Genomic DNA, 14,427 nt, shown 5'->3' on the forward strand with positions numbered 1-14,427 from the left:
TATATAAAAAAATAATAGGAAAGGTGGGGTTTTTTGCCGTCTACCACCTGAAGTACACCAGACAGCGCATGGAGGTCTGACGAAACAGGCTGGCACAGGTAGCAGCTCTTCCCAGCCTCTTATCAGACAGCTGTGAGAGTGAGCGGTGGAGTGACATGGTATTTTCTGGCACATAAGCCAAAGCAAATAACGCACTCCAACCTACAAGATTAACACCAGCTAACGGCAGGCTAGTAAAAGCCATTGTGTGAAAGCTGTATATTAAACCCCAATGCCCCCCCCCAAACACACACACACCGACTGACACACTGTGTTTGTTTAGAGTTCAGTTCCATTGCCATCGCCACACATCTAAACCCACAATCCATGTCATTAACTGGCCAGCTGACAGTTTTACACTTTTACAGCTGCACTCCTACTGTGCAGATAGCACAGTGCTACAGATCGGTTATGAGCAACACCTCGCACACGGATGCACACGCTGAGACAGAAAACTGTAATCCCATTTTGTTTAACATGTGCCGACTGTGTGACTGGTTTAAAAGGGCGCAGCGTACATGTGAAAGCAGGAAGGATGCAGCAAGAAAGCCAAGAGAGCAATTACATTCCTACTGTGGAAAAGCAACTAGTGTGTTGTTAACAAGCATCCATCCCATTCGTGTGCCTGTCTAGGCATCAAAGAATCTTCCTTGATGCATAATGGAGCCTATATTTATTTAACCGCTCGACTATTTTGAAGCGCTGCCTCCATGCTGATCAGAGCATTTTTGAAGAACACAGTCAGGCGGGGACGACATGAAAGTCAAGCCAAACCATGAGCTGACTTTTGTCAGCCTGCGTTCCAGTGCGCCTGGTGCCACATTTATTCCGCATTATGTGCAAGAAGAGTGGCTTGAAAGAGCAGAAAAATGCCTGTGTATTTTCTGCCATTGTCATTCAGAGTATTTTAATCAATGTGCAAACAGAGCGTGCCTGGACAAGGTAAACGTTCCCATATTGAAGTGGCTACAGTGGCAACAATAAGCCTGTTGTGTGAAGACATTAAACAGCACATTCAGTCCGCTTCTTCCATTGTAACAGCCACAGGTAGGCAAACTACCAGGGCCACCAGGGGTGCAGGGGCAGGCTGTATAGAGACAACATTGATATGCAATCTGATGAATCTAAAGTAATTACTGCTCCCACAGACACAAGCACGGCTGCAGGGCAGAGGGGAGGGGAGCGAGAATTCAAATTTTGAGAATTCTTAACCTTTCTGGGTGGGGTGTGGGGACGGAGGCGGGGGGGGTATTCAAGACAGTTACGGTAGGTAGGACAAGTCAGTCCATCTCTCTCTAACATCTGCATCCCACAGGTGACTCCATAGTGTCCTGTCAGTATTAGTGAATGGAAGAAAGCAGCAGACTGAAGAGGACAACACATTAAGTAAAATCACACAAAGGTGCTGTTGATGATAATTTAAATAAATAAATATTTGTTTGCAACATGCAACAGATAAATTGGTTCACAATCAGATAAGCAGACCAGGTTCTTTGTGCCCTCTCTGTTCTTCTTCAGGTGACCTCACCCAGGCCACTTAATCTCCAGTCACATGACTTCATCGCTGCTCAGCAGCACTCTGTAATCTCTCCATCTAAAGGAGAAGTCAAATATGCACAAATCCTCTTAGAGCTCTTCTGGGGGATTTTGTAACTCTGGAAAACTCCCCCTGTCCTCTCTGTGGCCATGTAGCGTAGCGTCCGGGCCATGTGGGGCTCTGAACTCACCGGCTTGGAGCCAAACAGTCTGAGACAGAACAACAAAAACAACAGGAGAGGAGAGCTCGGGCAGCCTCTCATCCAAGTAGGTAAGTCTGATACCCGACCTCAAGGGCAAAGGCCGAGAAAAGGTACAGTGTGTGTTTGTGTAAAGACAGAAGGACGGTGGGGGAGGTGGCTTAAAAGTGATGCTCTGTTGTTTGGCCTAACTCACAATTAGCATGCTGATTAAAGCCCCGGAACAAAGGACTTTGGAATGCGACTTACCATCCATCAAAACAACTAATTAACTCGTCTCTAACCAGACTCCGAGACCAGAGACACAGAAATAGAGAAGCCTAAAAGAAAGACTAAAAAAAAAAAAAAAAGCCTTTCACTAAGATGTTTCTCAAAACTATATAGCTTAAAACAATTATTCAAACTTTGCAGGAACAGGAAATAACAGCAGTTGTGACTGGAAGAAAGCAAAGACCAGAACTCTAAATCTCCATCTCAATCTCTTTTCAGGCGAGAAGGTCATGAGAGAGATGCCGGGATAAACATTGTGCCACCCTTCTTCACAACTTTCCCTCCAAACAGAGACACAAACCAGGCTTTACAGCTCAAGTATAGCTCAGTAAGCTACGCACAGAGAAGAACAATAAAACAAAAAGAGTGCGAATTAGAACTCAGTGAGGAAAACAAGAGGTCGGCCATGCCAAGGTTAGTTGTTTCTCTTTAGTTTATTTATATTTCTCCCTCTAAAATGTTGTCTCTTTTCCAATATTTCAACTTTTACTGGAAGTTAAATGAAAAAAAACAACAACTTGTGCTTCTGCATGAAACTCCGAAAGTTACAAAATAAATAAATAAATAAGAGTAGAAAATATAGAAACTGTGTCACGGGCCAGTTCTGGATTCTTATCCACCTCAATGTGAGTAAATGACAAGAATTTGAAGGGAAGGATGCAAAAGTAAACAAAAACGATCAATAGGATGAAGGGTGGATTGATTTATTTAGTTATTGTCAAACTGGTGCCTGCTCTTGAAAAACAAGGCAAACAAATGTGGGTCCCCCCCCCCCACCCCTCTCCTACCCCATGTTACAGCCCCTCACTGCTTACCTTCAGGTTCCAGAGTGGCCTCCCCCTTGGTGGCAGTAAGGGGCGGCCGGGCCACGCTGACAGTCAAAAGGGACAGCAGGACAGCGGCCAGGAGCCAGGCCCACGAGGCCATCCCGCTATTGGGGGACAGCGCTCCCCATACCCCCCTTCTCCACCTCCCCCTGGACACTGATCCCATCTGAGGGGGTCCGCCCAACCATCAACTGCTGCAGGGTTGGCCTGTCACTCACCGGAATTCACCCAATCACCTGGGCTGGGAGGTAAGGGGAAGAAGTTGGGAGACAGGTTGAAGAGGCAGAAGTGTGAAAGGCAGCAAGGGGAGAGAACAAGAAGACAGATTTAGTCAAAATGGTTCATCTTAATTCATAGATGCTCTTTGAGCCACGTCCCTCTTACTTCTTTTTAAAAAGTGAGAGACAGCTGAAACAACAGAGTCACCAAGTGCTTCAAAATGCTGTCAAACAAGCCACACCACAGACATACCTGAAAGGTGAGGCAGCCCACACAGAGCCACCCCGCATCTACCTTTAGTTTTGATCTGTACGCACTGACATATATTTCAGAACACGAACTCAAACATCCCACTTCTAAATTTTAGTGTCAAAGGAGCCGTTTCACTCACGTCCCCCAGACTTCTAGCATTTATTTAATCTCACATGAATCTAATGAAAAAAAGAGCATCACCTGTTCCACGCTGCTCATTTTCCCCGCTAAATTACTAATATTACGTTTTCTTTTGTAACAGATCAGTCATTATATGTTTTCAAAAGTCGCTGGTGCAGAAAAGGCAAAGCAGCAGCAGCCAGTGTGGCACCAGTTTCTCCGCTGGACGCCGCTTATGCGCAACAGATGCACCAAACCTGTTGCCCGCGCTGTTGTGTTTGTGTTAATCGCATTCGTAAGAGCTTTTATTGCATGCCCAGGACTTGATTATGAGAGCCGTACGGTTTTAATTTAAAAAAGCGATATTGCAACATGGGGACAAACACACACATCGTTCCGTTTAGCCAGACATCTGCGGTTCAACCGCGGCGAAGTGTCTCTGGAGGTTTGGTTAAGTCACGCTTCCCTGAGCTCCTTCTCCTCCAGCTGGAAGTATCGATTGGTTTCACCCGCAAAGACAAATGTAATTTGACTTTTAGAGGGCGAAAAAGAAGACGTGCACATGCCGAGTTATCTTTCATTCAACCGCTCGGGGGCGGGGGACTGCGGGACACGGACTGTGACAGCGCACCTGATGTCGGCGTGCATGCTTGAGTTCATCCCGACGTCTTAACTTTATTAGAGAAATGCGCCGGTGTGAATTTTGCAATTAGAGTACCCAGTTCCGCATAGTGACAGCCCAGACTCATGAATTATTGATGAAAAGTAAACGAATCAGTGCACCAATCAAGTACTACTGGCATCACCGCTGTCTAAAAACTTCTGCAGGACGAAAAGAGCCCAGATAACACGCCCCCACCAAAAAAGCCTCCATGTGGGGGTGTTTTTGTGCTACGCTGCTTAAAGAGAGCAATACAAATACTACATTTTTCTACAGCCGTCAAATAAATAACCTACAACAGAAACGATTTGGAAAAAGAAAATTAATGCGCAAAACTCAGAAGTAAACGGTATATAGTGATACGTGATATAATCCACTCTAAAACGGGACCCACTGAGAGCTCGGCCTCATACATAACCAAGCCTTCATTTAAAAACTCGAACTTTCAATGAAATTTCTTGGCACTGATTGAATCCCCGATTGAAATTCAAATCAGTTGGCTTTTTCCACAATGAGGGGGGCTCATTTGGAGCTCCTCGGTGATTTAGGGCTCCGGCACCAAGCAGTGAAAAAAACAACAGCGGTCACGGGGTAATTGGCACCATAAATGCAATGTAGAAAATTTACCAAAGTAATAAATAACCCGGACACTTGTTAATGGGCCCTAAAGTGATGATGCAAGGTGTTGTGTGGCTCCTCTCGCGTCTTAAATAAACAAAGATGAAGTTCACAGCAATAAGTTTTTACGTGCAAAAAAAGGAAAAAAAACCAAATTGGGTTTTTTTTAATGCATGCCAGGAAAATATGAAACTAAAATTTAAAAACTTTAAGATTTAAGAACTTTACGCACTTCGTCGTCTTCTGGAAACTCTTTTGGTTAGAAAACTACAAACAACCAATTTTCAGGGTTTTTTTTCGTGCAGCTGTAAAAAAAATAAAAATAACTGCACAAACCGTGGAAGCGCATTTCCACTATCGCATATGGCAGCAGGGAACCCTGACAGATGAGGCTCTGAAGACGCATTAGATTTTTTTTTTTTATCCCATGCAGAGAACACTTACCAGGGAGGACTAAAATCGTGGAGATCTCTGTTTTGGCATGCACAGATAAGGGAGGAGAGAGCATGAGCTGAATCCAGAGGGAGGAATGTCTCCAATAATACAATGCAGCGGCAAAAAAGGGAAAAAAATCGAGGCGCTGGCTTTTTTTTCTTTCTTCAGCTTACTATTCCACAATCAGCCGGCATCAGCTCGGATCTGAAGATATATTCCAAACCCGACTGACAGCGTAGACCAATGCCATGCACAGAAATCCGGGTTTACACGCGTTATCCTTCCAAAACACTTCGTAAAACCATATCGCTGTCCCCCCCCCTCGAAACTTTCCACCTCTCGTCACCAAGTTTCTTCCAAAGCGCAAAACACTGCCCAGTGTTCCCCGAACAGCGCACTTGTCAACTCAACAGAAAGTTTGCAGCTACCACGTACGTGGGACGAGTTCTAAAGGGCAGAAGAGAATAGTTGTCCACTGCAAGGAGAAAAAAACACCTCGTAAAATCCGTGAATGTGCGTCCTCTCGGTGAAACGAGCGTCTCTCGCGTCTACTTCTTCCGCCGACAGTCTTCACTCTGTTACTCAGACGCTTTGTCAGGTTTACTAGATTTTTTCTCCTCCTTACGTCTCCACACACACCGCCCTCCTCCTTCCCTCCAGTGCGTGTCATCACCCCCCCTCCTCCCTCCTCCCTCCTCCTGTCCCGAGCACCCCGAGTGTAATTCGAGCCTGTGCCTGCACTGCTTTCGGGCCCTGCCTTCCTCCGCCCATCAAACTGCAGAGCTGCCTGACTGCCTGCCCCGCGCTCGACTCGTTCACACAGAGTGGGAATGCGAGAGCCACTGCTCCTCTGCCGAGCTGTCAGACCGCAACGCCGCTCAGTGGCCAAGACGTGACACAACGTAGACTGTAGTGAAGCATCCCTGCAGACTCAGTATTAGAATATTCAGATCAGTTTCTCAAAGTAGAAATAGTGTACAGTGATTTAGAGCAAGAAAACTGAAGTCAGAATGAAAGATCGGCAGAGGTTCACCAAACTACAAAAACCATGTCTACAAATTGTGGAACAATTTTAGAACAATGTTCCGCAATATAAAATTGCAAAGACTTTGAATATCTCATCGTCTGCAGGGCATAATAGGATTCGGAGCATGCGCAAAAGACAATATTTGATGCCTGTGATTTCTGGTACCTCAGACAGCACGGCATTCAAAACAGGCATAGAAATCACTGTATGACCTGAGGAACACTGCCAGAAATTGTCTGTGACGACAGCTCACCATGCAGTGCAAAGCCCTATGATGCAAATAGTGAAAGATATGTGAAAATGATCCAGAATCAGCACCATTTAAAATCCTTCAAAATGTCCAGCAACTCATTTCTTTGGTTCCCAGATGTTTACAGACAGTAGAGGGGATGCTACACAGTGGTGTTGCTGCCACCCAACTTTTTTAGAGTTGGGATAAGAAAACATCACTAATATAGCAGTCCAAGTAATACTGATATATCACTGAAAACATTCTCTCTGCGTCTGAACCTTTACTGTTTCATACTATTGTGCACATTTTTAAATAAGAGATCTTTTTCATAGCTGGTGATAACAGAACAATAAATGAAAGCAATAAGAAGTGAATCACAGTTTAAGAGAGGGGGAGGTTTATGATATTCTGCAAGGCTGCGGAGTTTAGAAAAAAACTTCTGTTTATAACTTTCCTATAAATGAACAGCTCTGTCTGCAGCTACCCGGAGAGAAACTGAAGGTTGGCCCAACAAAAGTTGTCCCCCACTGATTCAAGCTGTCTCCTGCATTGGTTCAGGCGTTCAAGTGCTATGAAAGAGACACAGGCGAGGGTGGAAGACTCTAATCTCTGCAGACTTTTTATTTTTGTCTCGCTTTCACTGCAGGAGCCCCTTTTTTTAAACAAGGGAGGGAAAACGCTTTCATTCAATTTGCACTAATAAGGCTTTTTTTTCTTTCAGCAAAAGGTTTGTCCTGTGAATGCAGAGTTTCTCGTCTGTTTCTCTCTCCTCTCCCACCTCTGCCTGAAAACCAGTAAAACCTTCAGATAACAGTGGAGCTGACAGGTTGGCTAGAAATACAGAGGGAGCAAGAGGTGAGGAAGGAAAGTTTGACTCATTTTTCAAGTGGCACAAAATACCCCCCACCGTTTCTCCCTCTCTGTGACTCTTTCCTCCCACTACAGAAGTCTATTTACAATCACCCACTTTATTTTCCACTGCTCGGGCATCCCACATTTGAAAGAAACCTCATCAAGCAGATTCTCATGGGGCTTTGACGGAGGACGGGATGGACTCAGTGCCCTGGTGTTGTGGTATCCATCAACCTGTCATTGTCCCTCTTCATTTCCAATCTTTTCCTTTTTTTGTTTTGTTTTTTCTCCCTCCTGTGCCAGCAACCACAGTGTTTGGATGCAGGGAAGGAAATAACAAGCTAGTAGCTTGTAATCAGCATGTTAGATGAATATATTGATTTCTCGTCATTGTTGATAGAACTCGTAAGGAGGTGAGCTTATTGGAATGGCTGCCCAGTGATATGTTAATGCCAGAACGTCTCTTATTGCTGTGAGAACTGAAGCTGCAACTGATGGTTTTGCTCTGAGCCAATCACAGGTCATTATGTTTACCTCATCCTGATATGCAAATCTGAGATGATGTGAGGGATGAATAACAGCGATTCCTGGATCACACCCAGATGTCCCATCTTTTCATGAAAGTATTAGTATGAAAGTCTGATGAGATGAACTGTGTACGTCTGCATGCTGGTGCAGATGTTAGCATTGTCACCTTACAGCAAAAATATTCTGGGTTCAAACCGGGTGCTTGGCTGGGATCTCCCTCCACAGAATTTGCATACTCTTCCTGTTAGGTTAACTGCTGATTGTAACTTAGCTGTAGGTGTGGACAGGAGAGTGAAGTGCTGTTTTTGTCTCTGTGTTAACCATGTGATGTATGGGTGAGCTGAGCGTGATGAACGTCGCTCTCCCTCAGGTCAGCTGGGACAGGGAACAGCCTGATCCTAGTTGGATAAGCAGCTCAGAAAATGGACAATGCATGTGAAAAATATGAACCTGGCAGCTTTTGAGAATAAATCACAGTATTAGTCAATTAAAAAACAACAAAATAAATGCATAAAATATGTTTCCATAAGGGCTTTAAGAGCCCAGTTATTCAAATAACATGTAGAAGTATAACAACCTTTATCTACTCTTTAGCATAAAACATCACACATTCTGCTCTAAAATATCTGAATTTGTTTTTCTCGCACATTTATTGATTCGTGGTTTTCCAATAGATGAGGCAGTAGACTCAAATCATTGCTCAAGAAGACCTCCCCTGACCTCACCTTGGCAGCAGCGGTAATATGGACCACTGTGTGTTATTGGCTGACCACTTACTCCAGATGAAAATCTCTACAACTCCTTGATGGGCTGCTAGAAAAAACATTCATGCTCCCCAGAGGATGAATTTGAGATCCACTGCGTTTGAACGCACATCTAATTTGTTCTGCACTTTAGTTTATGAAGCAACGCTGTAAAGGAGAATGACAATTCCTCCACAAAGATGTGAGACGCACTAAAAATAATCACTTCAAGTTATTGCTGGTTCTAGAAACTACTGACATATGGGGTGTGCTTAGCTTTTCACACAGAGCCCTGTGAAAACTTCCTTTTTTGCAAGGCTTTAAGCAGCCTCACAGAGAGGCTAGCATCGCTGTGGGCCGTCTTGCTTTTTTTATACAGTTGCGTCTCGGGAATGTGTTTCTATCGTTTTCCTTTTTAACAATTCATGAAATATCATGTCTCATAAAAGTCTATTTTAGGCAGCCACAGTCTGCACAACAAATCCTCACAGTGCTGTATTAGTGATCGCAGCAATGATTGCCGTGCACGCCTCTGCTGGAGTCAATCATCCATTATACAGTGTTTTTTTGTGTTGTTTTTTTACTGCAGTGGCACATAGACAATCCACTCCCTCACACTGAACAGAGCCAGAGCACCAAACTCCTCCCTGTGTCCCTCTGAATGCTATAGAAGCGTAACAGAAATATTTGCCATTGAGAACACAAAACAGACTTGTTCTCCTTTTGAACACCGTGCTTTCTTCCTCCTTGAGGGTCCTGCAGTTAATCATGAATGGCAGCGATATGTTATTGCAACTTCACTGTTCCAAATCTTAGCCAGAAAGACCCCTCATTTTTCTCCCAGTGTATCACTGACACTGCATAATTAAAACATCAAACATCAGCCGGGTGAGTGAGTCATATCCTGAGCAAAATATGAAACAAATGCGCAGAGCTATAAGTGTTGGGGGGGATTGGAGAGAGAGAGAAGGAAGAAGTAAAAGCACGCCTCAGGGTCTAATTTGAACCATGTAGCTCCTCTGCAGCCGTGTGCCGATGTAAGAGGACCCTGACAGAAGGTGTGAAGGGAAAGTTTAGGGGGCATTCGAAACAGACAAGCAGAAATCAGTTTTAGATGTGCGCCTGAAAATGTCATCATATCATATATGCCTTTTCTCCACCCAGGAGGTCAGATCTTAGCGCTGGACTCTCATACTGCCTGACTTGAGCCATCTCACGCTGTCACAGACTCTGCTTTTACCTCAGGAGGCATCACTGATACGCTATAATAACCTCATCTGGACACCCAGGCCTCCGCCGCCCTCTCCGCCTCCTCAGCAGGTAACAGAATGCAGCGATCGAGGGGAGTGGATGGAGGGTCAGTCATCCAGATTCCTCACATGTTTCCACCTTAGTGCTCCAGAGTGTTTGGAATAGCTGGGATGCCTGCAGATTGAGCTGGCTGCAGAGCTAAGCTATAAAGGGGGACACGAGCAGACGGAGAAAGCTGGCGTTTCCAGCTCGAGCAGGGCGTTTGATAGTTTCGAATCCCTCGAGCAACGACGGGAAACGGCAAACAGGAGCACGCTGAGCAGAAACATGTGCCCGCTTGTGCTAATGCAGCTTTACCTCTGATCAAAACGTCTGCTTCCCCTCCCACCTGACTGGCACCATTATACCTAATAAAAATAACACATGACTTTTTCCAGGGAGAAACACAGAGAAAAGCTGAGTGGAACTGACAACTTTATATCTCGTACATAAAATGAAGAATGAACAGATCTTTCTCCTGTCTTTGTAAGTGATGAGGCTTTCTCTCCCACTCTTTTTGTTGTTGTTGATGTTGTTTTTACCTCCCTGGCTTTGTTGCTCTTTTTATTTCAACGTCCTTTGCTCACAAAACACATTACACTCACACACATAACTACAAACACAGAGAGCAGGTCACTCCAGCCATCCTGCATGACTCACACTTTGCAAGTCAGGACTTCGGTCTGTGCTGACAGCGTTGAAATCAGGTTTGTTTCTCACCCCAAGCTGACAATCCTGAGCCAACTGCTGCTGCTCCTCACCTACGCATGCTGCAGCCAAAGATGGATTAAATTACGGAGTCACTAAGTAACTGTGTTGAGCATTGAAAATTACTTTTTTTTTTCCTTTACATCAAGTCAAAAATTATCACATTCTTGTGTGATGTTTGGAATTTAAGTTCTTATGTTGAGGTGACATTACAGTGAGCATGAAACATTAAAATTCATCTATGTAATCTTTGCTGGACAATAAATATGCTAGCCTCGAGCGATAATCAGACAATATTTAAGTGCTTAAACAAAGTTATTTCAAGCTACTTAAATCTGTGACAAATGTAGTGGCAACAAATTTGTATAAAAGCTAATGTTTGTCATTTTTAGAGATGCTTGCTTTTCACTTGCTAGAGAAATGTATAGATTGATGCCACTCTATGTTTATATGAAACCATAAACCCTGTGGCTGATTAACTTAGCTTAGCATAAAGACTGGAAACAGGGGTAAACAGCTTGCCTGGCTGTGCCTGAAATCTGCTTCCAGCCTCTCTAAAGCTCATTAACTAAAAATGTTGTGGAAAAAATGCTAATTTGCCATTTTATCGAGAGTTGTATGCTGGACTGCTTCTTGGCTCTGAGCGCTTTTTATTCTGACACGTGGCTCCTGGCAAAAAAAAAAAAAGGAAAAAGAAAATATTTTTACACCAAATTGTAGATTTTAGTTAATGAGCTTTTGCAGGACTGGTGGGGAAGATTTTGTCACCCCTGAACAGACGTGGGGTAGGTGTTTACTCTTTGCAGTCTTCATTCCAAGCTGGCTGATGGCTGCAGGTCCTTTAGCGAACACGCAGGCATTTGAGAGCTATCACTCTTTCCCATAACTCTCCATCAGAAAGTGAACACAAACCGTTTTAAAGTAATTAAAATTGGTTGGGGGTTTTTTAAAGAAATGCATTTTTAAAATCTTATCTGTGGAATGAAGGACTGTTTAAATGCTCAGCGTGATTTATTTAAATGCGTATAATTGATATCATTTTGAGCCTTACTGCTGCTTCGTAGTTCTGGCAGGGAGTAAGGTATTTTTGCTGACTGCAGTGATTCCTGCAGTTCTTCTGTGGTGCAGCAGGAAGTCAGGTTAAATATTAGACTGTGCATCAGGGCCAAACTGTTCCCCTGAACTAACAGCTGCTTTGAGTGACAACTCACAGGATGTGTGCTTTGTAGTGCTTATAATCGGCTGCTCTTACCAGCAGCACTATCCGCTGCTATGAACTGAACTGATGCTATCTTCGAGGTTGTCCTCGGGGACGCTCCTTTGAGGCAGTGGGGCTTTTGAAAGACTTTCGCTGCATTTTGAAAGCAGGTGTGAGTCTTTACAACATTCAGAGATGAGCCTGGTCTGTCTGGTTGTTGACTTTTTTCTTTTTGGGAAACTTTCATTGTCACAGATGGTGATAAAGTAAGCACTAAAGAGGGCTGAAGAAACAAACAAAACGTGTTTAGCAGCTCTCTGGACTATGCCTCACAGACAGTCGTGCATTCCCAGCAAAGACCCAGCTTTCATTGTGTTTATATATTAAAGGAGGCCCCGGGAATAAATCACAGGGTCACTGAATGGGCTGTCTGAACTTTAACCCCTCTGCAGAGAAAAGACTCTGTGCTATGTCCTGATGTCATCAGCAAGTCATTACCACCAAGGCTCTCAACACCTCTGCCATCCCTCCCTGATTCACTCTGCCGAGCCGCTATTGGTCTAGCCCCCTGGCCATAGCACCTAAATCATTCTTGCAGCAGCAGTTATAGACTTGACCTTGGCTCTGTGCCGTTTTCCACTCCCCACTCCCACATTTAACCACGTTTATTGTTTCTCCGCGTCTCTTCTTACCACTCTGTCCAGTGGCAGGGGCACAAGATATTGTAAGTTAGGGGAGCAGTAAATTACTTCCGTCCAACATATTTCATCTGGTCCTACTCGTAGTAGGGCAGCAGATGATTGTGAAAACACAGCCTGGGTCCAACCCATGTGCTAATATGGGCGTCTGAAAGCGACGGTTTACCGAGGAGGTGTTTAGACATGTGTCAGTGGTGCTTCACAGCGAAGCACGTTTACCTTTGTGTGGGTGAAAGAGTTTGTTAAAATGAACCTAAGGCGCTGAGGTAAAGCATATGTTTTCTTAAGGGACGGTGAGGTGAGCTGAGGTTAACTATTTTGACCGTGAATGCCAATCTGAGACCTAATTTGAGCTGAGTGTGCTCCTGAGGCGCGACCTCCTCACCGGGGCCCTGACCTTTACCCGGCCCCCAAGTTTCTTCTGCGCTTGAGAGAAACAGAAAGAGGGAACTAGAGAGAGTGACAGAGATATATGTCTGCTTAAGCATCTCTTCAGCCTGCATCCTGGAAAATAACTCCTGTGCATACATGACAGTACAATGCTTGCATTAAATAACCTTTTTTTTCTGTGCTCCTTCCTGAATACATTTTTCTCTTCTGTTTATACGGTTTCCTGTACTTAGTAACAGAGGAAAGACTGCGAGCGAGACTTAAGAGTTCAAGTTGCAGCATGCCCACCTCTGGAGCACAGACTGACAGATTTATATTGTCGTCTACCATGTTGTTCTGCACTTGCAAGTTCTAATTGTGCTGTTGAGCAATGAAAAAAAAAATCTCTCAGCATGTACATGTTTTATTTTTCAGCCTTCTTGCCCACAGCAATGCAATAGAAACCTTGGGCTGGGCAAAGCAAAGCAGATTAAAAACTCCTACAAGGTTTATAGAATAACCGTGCAATTATAAAGGCACCCGGATAGACTCGTCTCTGCACAAGTGAACACTCCTCGAGACAATAGAGCTTTTGACTGCTTCATTTATATAAAAAGATCATTCTGGCACCAAACCTTTGGGACGGGCCAAGAAAAGTCTTTAGAATAATTTCTTCGTGTAAACAGACGTATGCTTTAACACGCGGGCTCCCGTCGTGCACTTCATTCATTCTCATTCCTTTTTAGAGCTTCGCAGTTTGGGTGCCCTGTTAGCATGTAACCCATCAATCATGATCAAATCACTGTGGAAAAATGGGACCGGGCCAGCACGGAGAACTGTTCCAGCAGGGAAGCATTTTAGCAAAGACTGATGGAACTGTAAATGTGTTAGTGGTGAAAAGTAGAGCGTGGTTAGAAAAAGAAGCACCGAAATCCATCTGGGAGCTGAGATGCAATGCCACGTTTTCACTGAAGAGTTTGCTTCACTTTAGCTTATAAATGACTAACTTTAAAATAACTACATTTAAAAAAAAAACAGCTATACTTTAACCTATATGTGAAACATTTAACTGAAGCAGTAAATCAGTTGAATTAACCATGCATTCAGTTAGAAAGTACAGTTTACAACTGCAGACTGTTTGTTTTGGAGGCCGCTATGCTTTGCAGCCATTAGTTCTGCAATTATAAATCTGCGTAAGTCATTAATAAACAGCTGTTGGTTTCTCACACGCTAATAATTCTTCAGGTTTCCATTTGAGTTGACTAAAAACAAAATGTCACTGTCTCGCTAATATTGCCCACTGTGTGTAGCGTGCTGTTAAAGGATAGATAAACTATAAAATAAATTCTTGTGCTCAGACAATATGACTCGTCAGCCTGGACACAATTCATCATCCAATGGAGTGTTTGTAGTAATTAAAGTCACCGCAGGAAAATCTTATAACTGTAACAGTGAAAGTCAACCAGACACACCTTGTAAACTGATCCCTGAGAACGCCGATGTTCTCACCAAAAGCTCCGCCCCTCTGTCCCTTCCTGTGCAGTTAACCTTGGGTATAAATGGCAGGATAAAAGCCCCCTCAACCCATCCCCCTACACACACACA

General features: G+C 44.0%; 1 protein-coding gene across 6 annotated transcripts in view; it reads right to left on the bottom strand.

Annotated features, from left to right (window-relative positions):
• fgfr2 (fibroblast growth factor receptor 2) overlaps positions 1 to 5,835 on the bottom strand; it is a 37,033-nt gene extending 31,198 nt beyond the window's left edge. For 3 of the 6 annotated variants that reach the window (XM_005742378.1, XM_005742375.2, XM_005742373.1), the window contains exons 1-2: positions 5,187 to 5,834; positions 2,861 to 3,113 (exon numbers count right to left, since the gene is read on the bottom strand). In XM_005742378.1, coding sequence (XP_005742435.1) covers positions 2,861 to 3,038 — 178 coding nt within the window. In that variant the 5' untranslated portion in view covers positions 3,039 to 3,113; positions 5,187 to 5,834. Of the gene's footprint in view, positions 1 to 2,860; positions 3,114 to 5,186 lie in introns of all 6 variants that reach the window. The other 3 variants (XM_005742377.2, XM_005742376.2, XM_005742374.1) reach the window with 2 other exon arrangements.
• Between the last annotated feature and the right edge of the window lie 8,592 nt (positions 5,836 to 14,427).

Source organism: Pundamilia nyererei, unplaced genomic scaffold, assembly GCF_000239375.1.
Source record: "Pundamilia nyererei isolate P.nyererei 1_Seehausen unplaced genomic scaffold, PunNye1.0 scaffold00120, whole genome shotgun sequence".
NCBI classification, from domain to species: domain Eukaryota; kingdom Metazoa; phylum Chordata; class Actinopteri; order Cichliformes; family Cichlidae; genus Pundamilia; species Pundamilia nyererei.